General features: G+C 41.8%; 1 protein-coding gene across 1 annotated transcript in view; it reads left to right on the top strand.

Annotated features, from left to right (window-relative positions):
* Positions 1-13250, top strand: part of RPS6KA3 (ribosomal protein S6 kinase A3) — a 1945113-nt gene extending 1931863 nt beyond the window's left edge. Inside the window, exon 22 of the mRNA XM_044072275.1 lies at positions 11648-13250. Coding sequence (XP_043928210.1) covers positions 11648-11773 — 126 coding nt within the window. The 3' untranslated portion in view covers positions 11774-13250. The remainder of the gene's footprint in view (positions 1-11647) is intronic.
* The last annotated feature ends 643 nt before the right edge of the window (positions 13251-13893 follow it).

Here is a 13893-nt window from a genome sequence, read left to right as displayed (position 1 = left end):
TATCTTCCTCTGACCATGGCATAAGTTTGTCTTATATAATTGTCCACTTGTGCTTTTTCTTGATTTCCCCAGTCATTTGCTTTATACAAAGTTTTATAAATATTTTAGAATATCTCTAATGCCTCTGTAGATCTCTGGTCATTTTTTTGCTTTTCTTTTCTTATGCTCCCTACTTTTGGATGCAGCTCTTCCTACTTTCTGTTGCTGAAGTTTTTTGCACTCTAGAATTATCAAGAAGAGTTGCATAACAGCAACCTATCTATAAACTCATGGATATTATCCAAACGCCTCATATTTTCCCTTTAGCACTCTGCAGTTGCTCCTCCTGTTCTGTGAGATTGCTCTTCTGCAATAATGTAATCTTTGTCAGCCTCTCTAAATACTGTTCCTATTACTTCTCTCCCATATGTCTTTCTGTCTCAGCATGTTTTTAACCTCCACGTTCATTTTCACTCACTCACTCACTCACTCACTCACTCACTCACTCACTCACTCACTCAGCTATCCCTTATGAATTAATTTCTACATTCCTTAATAACTTTTGAATCATATCCACTACCAATTCTTTAATCTCTTTTTAAGAACCAAGTAGAAAAGTGTCAATGCTAGTGCCTCGTTTTTTTCATCATTACCCTGCACCTTTGGTAGCTTTTATTAATGCATGACTTGACATAGTTGGGTCTCAGAGCTTTCAGTTAAATATACATGTTTCTGTGAAATATAATTTATATCCAGTGTATCTCATTTGTTGTTTCTTGGGGAATGATGCATACATTCTGAATTCCTGTTACTGTATTCACATTTTGCATACCAAATATTCTTATATACATCTCTCTTGTTAGGTCCCAAATACATCCTCATTATTGCAAATCAGGTTCTTGTTCCCACCACAAAAAATATTCCCCATTAATAAAAGCTTATTTTTTTCTCACAAAAGTCTCCTAAGCTTCGTAATAGTAGTTCTGGATGAGATATAAATGCATGCCAGCATAATCCTCCTTCCCTACCAGTAACTCCTTACTACTTTGTCTACCATTATTATGTTCTTTCTGTCTTCTAGCACTATTGGAACCGCTCTCACAATCAGTATTATTACTCCCCTTTTCCTTTATACATAATATTATGCTGACTGTCCACCTTGAAATCCTTTATTTGCCAAATTCACATGCTCATTTCCATCTAAATTAATCAGCTGTAGCATTGCTATTTGCACCATACACTTAACATCATTCAGGAATCTTTGCATTGCCTGTACCTGTAAGGCCATTTACATTCCTTGTTAATATTAACAAAGTAGGCATAATGGTAAAAAGAAGTGCTTACTTCCCTATATTATACATGCCCATTCTATTGAATATTTTTCCCATGTGCAGCTTGCTTGCACACACTAATGTTTGGCAGGCTGATGTATGTACTCACTGTTTCTCTGTTTGAATCTATGTACCCTTTTCCCTAGACTCTTCACTTCAGAGAAAAACACACTAGAAAAAAAAACTAAATACATATTCAGAAGCCACTTGTCTCCTTTTAACTCAGAGCAAACATGCAAAATTACCTTTCCATATAGGAACAATTACCCCAAATCGATGACTGCACCCAGAGGTAATACCTGTTAAAATGTTAAGGTTAACCATGCTACAGTAAACACTAGTGTTCACACTTACATAGATTGATATCTGTATCTGGTCTTATCTCTCTTTCCTTTCCAATTGTGGAAAGTAACTTGCATGTATATAGTAATCATCAGCTTTTAACCTTAAGAAAAAAATGCACTGATGAGTCTTCAATAATCGCACCAAATTGTGCATTGTAATATTTACTGCATTAAAGTACATAAGCTGCTCACTCCTTATATAACTATTCACTTTCCACAGTTTCAAGCTTTATTTTCACTTATTTGGTTGCCATTATCCCTTTAAATGTCAGTTGCATTGTACCTTGTAGATTTCAATCCAAGCACAACATTTAGATCACTCATGCACGTTTAATTGCTTGCACCTATGGTCTCCATGCCTCCAATAAAAACAGGTCCTAGCAGGACAACAAAGAACCCATGTATATTTCACTCAGAACACACTGCTCAGACCTCTCTTGCTTAATTTATTGCCCCTACAGGCTGTTTGTCTCCAAGTAAAAGCAAGTGGTAATAGAAAAATGGCTAGTAACATTGCAAATGCAGGGAAGAACAGTAATTTTTTCATGCCTTTCAACATGTTCTCTTATTTTTTATGCTTATTTGCTTAAACATCCTGTTTGTAGCTTAAACCAAGGACGTTAGTCTAGAGAAACATCTCCATAAAACAGGCTGAATTATAATCTTTTGTTTCTATATATAAAATGATCAGTACACATTTTACATTCCCTCAGTAGCCCATGATCACAGCTGTTAACTTAAACTTGGTTCTTTCCAGCATTTTTACAGTGCAAAGCCTGGATCCATTACATATAAAAAAGTGTTTTCTTACTTTTGATATCACTAGCACTGCTGTCACTGATAACACCCACTCCAAATTTAAAATACATCTTATTGCTTACTGTGCATACAGTATAATATGGTTTACATAATGAATTGTATAAATATTAAGAATGAAAACTGGTTTGCAGTTGCTTCTTAAGTCCCTTTAGTGTCCTTCTAAACATTATTGACATAAAGTGGAATTTATGGGTTTACTAGTGTGGTCAGTAAACTTCCAATGTTTTGTGGCCAGTTCTTGCAAAAACACAGTTCACATGTCAAAACTACCTGTGAAGGGACTGATGTTTTGTAGTTCTTCCAGTTATTCACTAATTTCACATTACTGCTTTTTTTTCCTGATCAAAGCAGTCTCCCCAAAACAGTCTGTGGTTCAAATCCATGATACTCATGATTCTTCTAGTCAACTACTGAACATTTTACTGTCTCTCAAGTATATTCCTTTGGAGCAGTAGAAAGAATTGCACTGGTAAAGTTTGTCTTTGGGGTTTGTTATTGTTGGAAGACTAAAAACAGATTCCCCTTCAACTTGTTGGCTCATTGTTTCTTGACTAAACTTGCATATTTCCAACTTAGACTGTTTTGCATCAGAAATGTATTTGATCCTCTAGGGAAAATATTCTGAAGGAGCTGGTTATAGCAATTTCAGTCTCACATTTGTTTCTTGACATCTGATGATTTCCAGCATAAACTTGCTTTCCTCTACTGGATGTATGGTGAATAATCATTTTCCACAAGCACTTGTGTCCCCTATTTTTAATACTTTTGTCAGGAGCACCTCTTTCTGCAGCTGTTATTACATCTTTACTGATGTAGGTCTCGGCTGCTTTCTCATGACCAAATTCAAAGCATATACACAATGCACCCTCCCTTTCAATTACCAACTTCCACTGTGCAGCACCAGTCCCATTGCTTATCTTTACTTTCATAAAATTAATGCAGTATACTACCGTTTTCTTTGATTTAACAAAAAAACATTGAGTTTTCTCTCTGTGCTCTGTCTTCTAACTGTACTGTTTTTTTTAACTACCTTTCTTTAGAGGACAAATTTTCTTCCAGTCTTCCTTTCTTTTCACTCTTTGATTTCTGAAGTTTTATCAGCCTGACTGAATAGCACCTTGAAACTTCTGTTTATTTTCTAGTCATTTATCTGACTATGTTAAGTTGTCAATCTCGCCTTCATTCTTGCTGGATGGGTTGGCTCCGACTCGGCCACTCTAAAAGCTTGAGAGCTAATTCCACCAGCTTGAGGCTCCCCTATATCCCACAATGCTAGGCGGTAACTCCCCAGATCTTGTTTGCCGCTACAGCTATCGAGGTGCATTCCTACCGGCTCAGGTTAGTTTTGGTAAAGAAACTAGTTTTTCTTAGCTTTTTTCCCCCTTTTTAAGTTAGTTTTTTCTAATAGTTATATTGTGAAGTAGTTCCATCCCATTCCCTGCTAATTTCCCTCTTTTTCCAAAAAAATCTCCAGAAATTTTCCCTCGGGCCCTAGGCCCAGTCCCTCCCTTTCTAGTAGTGAGTGACTGTGTTTTGTAGGAATTTTATTTCTAACTTAATTTAATTTAGTTTAATTTATTTCTAAAAGTGTAATCGGTGTGTGTGTGTTGTGTGGTTGCACTTTCCCCTTAGACATGTCTAAGGAATCAAAGGTCTCAGGCTTTAAGAAGTGTGACTCGTGCTGTCAGAAGACGTCTCTGACAGACGGTCACACTTCTTGTGTGTACTGCCTGGGACCTTTGCACCTGCAGGACTCATGTGCTGTTTGCCATGGCTTCAGCCCTAGAGTCCTGCAGGAGCGAAAAAATAAACTTATTTTAAGGGGCTTATTGAAGCCTGAGGGTCCCTCGACTCAGTCATCGGGGAAACCCTCTAAGCCTTCCAGACCTTCGGCTCCAGCCTCTGAGCCGTCTTCTGGAGGTCCTAAGGCTATTCGAACATCGGCTCCGGCCGGAGCCGATGAATCTCGAATACAAGCCCCTACGGTGTCCTCGGCTCCAGCCGGAGCCGAGGAAGACATAACTGAGTCGGCTCCGATTAAGTTGTCGGAACCGACATCTAGAAAAAGGTCCCGATCTCCATCTATCGGCTCCGTTCATTCGGCTCCAGCATCACCTTTGCTGTCTGAACGGAGCCATAGATCCCACTCTTCTAAGTCTTCCAGGTTATCGGACCATGACCTTCAGAGAGTAGTGAGTCGACTTCTTAAGTCCGAGGCATTAGCCCAGATGCTTCAAAGTCCGACTCAACAGTTGAGAACGATTCCCATCACTCAAAATATTCCTCCTCTGACTCTTTTGAGTTCGGAGCCGGGGCAGCTCGGACCCGAGACTGTGGTAGCGTCGGAACCGATACCTTTGTCTTCGGTTCCGTTGTCTGCTCCGATGTCTTCCTTGGAAGAATCTCGGCGCCGGACTTCCCTCGGCTCCGAGGGGGCGAGTGGCATCGGACCCTTATCCGACCCCGCTCTCCCTTTCGGTGCTTCGGCGCTGGTGAGTTCGGCTCCGACATCGGCCTCGGAGCCATCACTGTCGGTGCCGGGGGAGGTTTTCAGATTTTCGGAACGGAGACCTCCGGCACTGCCTGACAGGGGTGCCTTCGAGGTCATGAGGAGCGTGTTAGAACCAGGTTCAACTCCACAGTCGGCTCCTTCTGCCCCTCCCCCTCCCCTATGGTGCCTCCGGAGATTTCTACTCACTCTCTCATCCCCGACCGTAGAGAGCCAGCTCCTCAAGTTTCCCCAGTGGGGATCTCCTCCTCTTCCGAGGCCTCTCCTGACCCTGTAGGAGAGCCCCCTAGGAAGAGGCAGTGCAAGAGGAAGCACATTGACTCCCCTGAGTCTGTCACTTCTGACACTGATTTAGAGGATTCTGAAGGTTCCCATCGTTCCCCCTCTGAAGATGTCTCCTTTGCAGACATCCTTGAAATCTTAAAACAGAGGGGGGAATTGGCCAGCCCTCAACCCTTCATAGGATGAATCAGTGTATCTTGAGGTGTTTGGCTCTCGCCCTTCCACCTCCTGGGTGTCCCCTCCCTTTGACCCCCTTATGCAAGTGGTGGCAAAGAAGGCTTGGGCGGCTCCTGATTCAGTGGAACCCACCCCAGGAGACCATCAAAATTCATTACGGCCCAAGGACAAAGAATTTCTGACCAAAGGCGTCTCTGTTGATGCTATGGTGGTGGCTGCGGCCACCAAGAAGGAATTAGCTGATCCTTCGGTGCCTGTTCATCCTCCTAACAAGGAGTCTAGGTCGATGGACAGGTACGGGAAGCGGATGTTCTCGTCAGCGACCTTTACTATGTGATCGCTGAATTACCTGTGTCATTTTACTCGTCTTCAGAGGGATTTGCTCAAGGAAGCGAGTGAAATGTTGAAAGACCCAACAGCTGCGGGTTTTCAGGATAGAATGAACTCTCAGCTGGCAACCCTTAATTCTATAACTAACTCCTCCATGCGCCTCCTTTCATATGCGGCTGATGGAGCAAGTAGAGCGGCAGGTACAGGTGTAGCCCTGCGTAGGCATGCCTGGGTGCGGCTATGTAACTTTGTGGACCCTTTCAAGGCGTCCTTCACTAATTCCCCCTTTGATGGATCATCCCTCTTTGGTCCTCAAGTGAAGGAAACCCTGACTAGGTGTGAGACTGATGGCAAAACTCTCTCTGCCGTCAGAGTCCGTTTTTCTACTCCTTCTAGACCTTACCCCAAAGGCCAGAAGGGGGGAAAGATGTGGTTCCGCAAACAATCTCAAGGAGATTTGCCTGACGCACAGAGTCGATTCCCCTCTAGAGGCAGAGGGGGGAATAATAATGGTAGACGCCGTCCTAGAGGCAGAGGGGGCCCGCAGAATCAAGGCAGTCGAGAATCCTTTTCCGACAAGCCCTTTCAGCATCCCTGAGGTGTTGCCCGACTGTCCACCTTCGGAGGCAGTCGGGGGAAGGTTGTCACTGTACCCAAAAGCCTGGCTATCCCTAACTCAAGACAAGTGGGTACAGTCTATCATTTCCGAAGGCTACAGAATCCCTTTCCTTTTCATTCTGAAGCAATCCAAAAAATCCCTTCCAGACGTTCCACCCAGTCAAAGGGAGCAAGCAGCATTAGAAATTTCAAAGCTGCTCGCAAAAAGAGCCATTCAACCAGTTCCAGCAGACCAAGCAGGATCCGGAATCTACTCCAAATTCTTTCTGGTTCCAAAGAAAACAGGGGACTGGAGACCCATTCTGGATCTCAGCAACTTGAACAAGTTTGTCAAGAAAACAAAGTTCTGGATGGTCACGCTGCAGTCCATTCTACCCCTTTTGGGGTGGGACAACTGGATGTGCTCGATAGATCTCCAGGACGCATACTATCACATCAGAATGAGTCCACGCTCCAGGAGGTTTCTCCGCTTCTGGCTGGGAACCAGTCATTTTCAATTCAGAGCCCTGCCCTTTGGTCTCACTACAGCCCCCCCGAGTGTTTACCAAATGCATGGCAGTGGTAGTCTCTCATCTGAGACGACAAGGATTCCAGGTGTTTCCTTATTTAGACGACTGGCTCCTTATAGCCCCCACCAAGCATCTTTTACTTCTCGCCAGAGACTACACCTTTCACACATGTCAGGCACTAGGCATTTCAATAAACTACGAAAAGTCTGTCTTGTCGCCTTGTCGTGTTATTACCTTCATAGGCGCAAATCTAGACACAGTCAATATGTCAGCCAGACTCACAGAGCAGAGAATAGCAGACATACACAGACAGGTTTCTCTTGTCTTGCAGAGCAACAAAGTCAAAGCCAGACTGATCCTGAAAGTCTTAGGGATTATGGCGGCGGCCATCCCCCTTCTACCATTAGCTCACTTCCATATGAGAATTTTACAATGGATGCTTTTCACACAATGGTCTTACCAAAGTCTTCCAATGTCCCATCCTATTCGGATAACTCAATCGTGCAAGAATCATCTCTCTTGGTGGATCACATCTCCCCAGCTCCTCCTAGGGAGACCTTTCGTCCCTCCCCCTCCGGTTGCTACAGTGACAACGGACGCCTCCCTGATCGGGTGGGGGGGGGCATTACCAGGGCAGGACAGTCCAGGGCATGTGGCAACCGTTCAAGTGCCACTTGCACATAAACGTCCTAGAGATGAGAGCAGTGCTTCTAGCGTTGCAAGCTTTACAAGACTCTCTTCCCAAGGGAACTATAGCAATTCAGACAGACAACATATCTGTAGTGTGGTACATCAACAAACAAGGCGGAACCAGATCTTACCCCCTATGTCGAGAGGCACTCAGACTGTGGCAATGGGCGATTTCTTCTCAGCGATTTCTGTTAGCAACGCACATCCCCGGGAAGTCCAATGTGATTGCAGACAAATTGAGCAGAGCTATTCTCATGCCTCACGAGTGGTCTCTGAAGAATTCAGTGTTGGAGAAAGTTTTTCGAAAGTGGGGCCGGCCTTGCTGCGACCTTTTCGCTACTCCCCAAAACAGCAAGTGTGACGATTTTTTCACCCTCTTTCCCCAACCAGGCCACCCCAGCAGAGACGCTCTAGTGCACGTTTGGCCCCGGGGACTTCTGTATGCTTTTCCTCCCTTCCCACTGATATCTCAGCTGATACAGAAAGCCATCGCTCAGGAAGCTTCCATGATCCTCATTGCCCCTTATTGGCCTCAACAGGTTTGGTTCCCATTTCTCCACCGTTATCTGTTGGAGCAACATTGGCATCTGGACCCAGTTCCAGACCTCTTGACCCATCAGTCGGGTCAGTTGCACCACTCCCTTCCCTCTCTGAACCTCACAGCGTGGTTCCTCCAATTCCAACTTTAGCCAGGCTTTCTCTGATATCTCACTCAGTTAGAGATATCTTGATAGCCTTTCATAAATCTTCCACTCGGAAGGTTTATCATAACAAGTGGAAATGTTTTTCCTATTGGGCGCAGTCAAAGAATATAGATCCTTTCACTGCTTCCATTCAATCAGTTCTAGACTTTCTAGCCGAACTTTTCCACTCAGGTTCGTCTCCATCTACCATTAGAGTTCAATTGGCAGCAATATCGAACTTTCATGTTGGAGTCTCAGAGTCCTCCATTATGTCTCACAAACTCTGCAAAGCCTTTTTAAAGGGAGTTTTTCTCCTCAAACCACCCATCAGAGATCCTCCTCCCCAATGGGATCTCAACTTGGTTCTGGCATCCTTAATTCTCTCCCCCTTTGAACCTGCGGCTTCATGTTCAATAAAGTTACTTTTTTGAAAACACTCTTTTTAGTAGCTATCACTTCAGCTAGAAGAGTCTCTGAACTCCATGCTCTGTGTAGTCGACCCCCTTATCTGGTATTTCATAAGGACAGGGTGTCCTTACGTACTAACCCGTCTTTTTTGCCCAAGGTAGCTTCACTGGCAAATTTGAATCAAACCATTGAGCTTCCTGTTTTCTTCCCAAATTATTCTAATAGGTCAGAACAAAAGTTACACTGTTTAGATATTCATCGCCAACTTAGGTACTATTTAGACAGGACCAAACAATTCAGGAAATCTGACCAACTGTTTGTTTCTTATGCAGAAGGTAGAATGGGCCTTCCAGTTTCTAAAGTGTCTCTCTCTAGATGGCTTACTTCGTTGATTACCCTAGTGTATGAGATAAGACATCAACGGTTGCCATCCAAACCCAGGGCTCATTCAACTAGAGCTTTAGCCACTTCTATAGCTTTCCAAGATAGGCTGCCTATTGATTCGATTTGTTCTGCAGCTACTTGGGCTTCTCCCCATACCTTCATTTCTCATTATAAGTTGGACTTGGCCTCTAGAGACCGAGCCAAGTTTGGTTCCATTGTACTCAAGAGTCTGTTCCAATAGGCCACCCGGGACAAGGTGCTAGGGACGCGGTCCCATCCAGCAAGAATGAAGGCGAGATTGACAACTTAACATTTAGAAGTTGTGTACCTACCATAACGTTCCATGGTAGTTGTCTTCTTCTCGCCTTCTTTCTTGCGTCCCACCCTCCTTCCCCCTAGCCTGGACAGACCTAGATGAGTTTTTCTTTGTTCCTTATGGAATTTTCTTGCTGGCCTTGGCTTTCATACGAGATCTGAGGAGTTACCGCCTAGCACTGTGGGATATAGGGGAACCTCGAGCCAGTGGAATTAGCTCTCGAGCTTTTAGAGTGGCCGAGTTGCTCCGAACCCATCCAGCAAGAAAGAAGGCGAGAAGACGACAACTAACATGGAACGTTATGGTAGGTACATAACTTCTAATTATATATTCCTCCAGTATCGCATGTATTTTAAACAAATAGTACATTTGATTTATTTTTTCCTGTAAAGTACTAGAAGCCATTTCCTCTACTAAAGCTGAAACATGAGCTGCTTTATGCTGTACAGCTGCATTCTTTTTCATAACCACATTTTATTATCATTTTCTAGCTTTTTGCTTACTTCATCCAAATTTCTTCTTTGCTATAATACAGACAATGTCATTGATAACCAGTATCTGAATTTTACTCAGATTGAAAGCCTTTACTGTTTTGTTTTTTTTTTTTAATGTTTTCTCAGTTTTCACAGTAGGAGAACTTCAGTCAGCCACTTGGGATGCCAGTTTGTTTCTGGTAGAAATTGGAAGTTTGTCACTGAATAGTCCTTGTTAGTGTACTTGGCCATGTGTATTCGTTTTGTTATGGGAAATGTAAGCTAACCACTTCTGAGTTCAGTTAGAGTCCATTGTACCATTTCAGTGGCTGCCTCTGTTGTCTGCTTTCAGAAGATATCCCTTCCAGAGATCTGTGATGTGACCTGGACTAGTACACACACATTTACAGAACATCATCTCTTAGTAGTCTGAGGCCAGCACAGCTTTGAGTTTCTCACTGCACTGGATTCATGCATATATTGAAGACCCTTCTGAATCCCATTCCATGTTAGTATAATTGCATAAGAAGTTAAGTATTCAAAGTTTGCAGTTAGAAGGGTCTGAGCCTTCCTTCCACCCTTTGGAAAGATGTGTTTGCAGGTGACCTCCTGTCCTGTTTTGTTACTAAACTGGGGAGGGAGGTCTGCTTCATATTCTTGCACACTTCCTTTCACTGTTGTCAACAGAGAGGCATATAACACAGAAGCAGACCCACTAGGGACTAAGCTTTGAAAAGGATCAAGAGTACCCTTTGATAATGGGAATAGTACCTTGTGATTGCAGTACATGAAGCTCTGAGATTTAAGTATTTTTTTTTGTATAATTAGACTATGTTCACTGTTTAGATCCCTGTTACAGTACTAGTAGCCACCTGGACTTCTGCTGCAGGATGCCAAATGCCCATCCCAATTGCCAGGCTTTACAACCTTTCTCTTCTGACTAGGCAAATGTATTCATCCATGAGATATCAATACATTACCAGTACAAAGAGGATGTCCACCTACATCATTTTTAGCTGTTTCTTGCTGCAGTATGTTGTAGGTTTAGTATCAGTCTGGTGGCTCAGCCCTTTGCTTCAGAGTTGGCAGATACATATCTTGTTTTATTCTTTTCACAGACCATAAACTGCTTGGTACTGTTGAGGTTAGATTACTAGTGTGTGTTTATAGTTATGTTTAAGTACCTTATGGAGATCTATGGAGTATAAAGTGGCCGCCATATTTCATAAAAATAGAACTTTGTGGAAAAAAATACTCAATATGAGAGTACAAGCTGTCTGGCTTAGGGGTGATTCAAAGAAGTATTATCTTCCAGAAAGGGTGGCAGATGTTTTGGGAATAGACTTTCATGAGGGGCAGTACTGTCAAATGAAAAATATGTGGATCAGACTTAAGGGCCATCCTTGTAAGTCTTCAGGGAGGTCAGGGAGATGATGTTTTGTGATGATCAGGAACTCTGTTGTGTCTTGAGAAATAAAATGGGCAAACTACAAGGACCATGCAATCTTTAGCTGTCATATTCCTGTGAATAATCCAGGCAATAGAAAGGAGTGGGTTGATCATGTGCAGGAAATGTCGCATTAAGTAAGTAAGTGGATTGACATGATGAGTCTGGCAAAATTTTTCTATCAGTTTTCTGTGCATACATACAAGTATGAAATGGACATATTTTTAAGCCTTGTAGAATTGCCTAACCAAGAAGCTATTTGAAGAGTTAATAAATCAACATTTTTCAGTTTTATTGTGTCATCAGTATTTTTCTAATGTTGTGTTTTTCTTTCTTCTTTCTCTTTAGGGAGCAATGGCAGCCACTTATTCTGCATTGAGCCGCAATCCCATGGCACCAGTTCTCGAACCTGTAGGTCGCTCTACCCTTGCACAACGGAGGGGTGTTAAAAAGCTTACCTCAACTGCTCTGTGAAGTGATGTCTGCCTTTAAACCTTGCTTTTTTGTCAAGGGATGTCAGCACATCACATCAAGACAACAAGCACACACTGTCCTAGCTGGTACCTGTCATACTGCTGCTACCTTCGGATCTCATTGCTTTAAAATTTTGAATGCCAGTGTATTTCCTAGATGAACAATGGAAGAAAGACTGCTGGGGATGAAATCAGTAATAAAAGTATTCACAATCTTGGACTTGCTGAAAAGCTATTTCTGATCCAAGGATGCTACTAAAAGTATAATGCTATACTGGAAAAAGTACTGTACACCAGTGTTCAGTGTGAATGATTCGTGTCCCCATTAGTGTTATTTTAAAATAATTATTGATGTTTTTTTATTTTCAGCACTTGAGAAAAAGAAATATATTGCATTATCACTGTATTCTCTGTGCCACCTGTACATGTCATACATGAACATATTTTGTAAACGGTTTGGTTTGCATTATATTTGTTTGATTTTATGTTTTTTTAGCATCTGTGTGTCACTTGGTTGGACTTTGAGGGCGAGCTTAATGATTTATGCCTGGTCATTAGGTTCACTCAGAGCAATTCAGTAAAGCAGTGTTGGCATCTCTCTGAGACAAGCAAGTCCTTTGCTGCTTGACTGTTAAACAGCCTTTGAATGTATTATTATCAGGTTCACAATCAATACAAATTTTGACCATATAATGTGCGTTTTGTTGTGAGTGAGAGAATGGTTCATTGCTGTATGTGTTTAGGGTAGCAGAGTATGGTGAAGGGTGGAGGTTTTGATGTGTAATCATTATAGTATTAAAGTTATATACTGAATATTCAGTAATATTTAAAATGGAAAATGTTGTCTGATGTGTATCAGAAGCATGGGAGTAAGATGGATGGGCATGTAATATTGTGTACAATTTGAACTTCTTGGATTTTTCATCCATGTAACAAAAATAACTCTCAAGGTAACATGTTCCTTGATAGGATACAAATGTAAAGATCTCAAAAAGTTTTTAATGATGAAAATGTTGTACATTTATTAGTTTTATCCAGTATTACTTATCCTAATTAAAGGGAAGTTGTACACATGAGGGATGTAATTATTTTTGAAATTATTGGGAAAGAAATCTACGTAAAACACAAAATTACATATTAAATATTTTTCTACAGTTCTGTACAATCGAAGTTTATACATATTATGCAGTATAGGGTGTCTTTAATATTAAGGGTACCGAGGATTTTGTCAGATACTTCATCAGTATACACACAACTGGCATTATTTGCCAGGAACTTGAGTTAACAGTACGGTTGTTCAAAGATGTTAAATGCTTAATAAGCTGTCAGTCATTCAAGTGAAACATAATCTGTTTCAGTTGTAATGGTGAAGGATACTAGATGGGCTTCACCACCTGTATAGCTATCAAATGGCCAATTTTTGTAATCATAAGACTAAATAAAATTTATACAAAATAAAGTTTCAAATGTATACCAAATGTCCTTGTTTTATTTTTAACTTGTTTAAGAGAAAATTGAACATGAATACATTGCACTTTATTGCTTTAGGGGGCTCTGTGTTATAAGACCGAATCTGCATATGTGCAACTACATAAAAGTTGACACACTACACAAAACCTGAAAATAGCGAATGACCACGTAATCAAATTTTTCCCTAGGGAAAAAACATACGCGGCCGTTCGCTAAAAAAAAATCATTTAACACCATAAACAGGTGTGGGGCTCTGCCCCCCCACACCCCCCCTAACTAAATATACCAACTCTGAGATCGCACTATAGGGAAGGAAAGGGCAACTCCGTGAAGCTGACCAACTATCTCCTTGCCCTATGACATATTCATTGAATCGCTTAAATGCGATTCAGTGAATGTGTCGCTGTTTCCGTATTCGCTTAGAAGCATTTTTCGTGCTTCTAATATAGACCCCCTGTGCATCGACGTAATCTTGAGTATGTTCTTTGTGGTCACAGACACCAGATTAACAAAGCTTTCTCTGATTATTAGTATAGCTTTTGTCTAAATACCATCATAAGTACCATGCTGGGATCCTTGTTAGAGACGTCATCCTGGGGTTTGGAATCATCACAAATGCAAAGTATATATAATTACTTTTGGTGTGTGTTT

The sequence above is a fragment of the Protopterus annectens genome, chromosome 5.part0 (genome assembly GCF_019279795.1).
Source record: "Protopterus annectens isolate FY-2018-M chromosome 5.part0, PAN1.0, whole genome shotgun sequence".
Classification (NCBI taxonomy): Eukaryota; Metazoa; Chordata; order Ceratodontiformes; family Protopteridae; genus Protopterus; species Protopterus annectens.
This window is presented reverse-complemented; position numbering and strand designations above follow the sequence as displayed.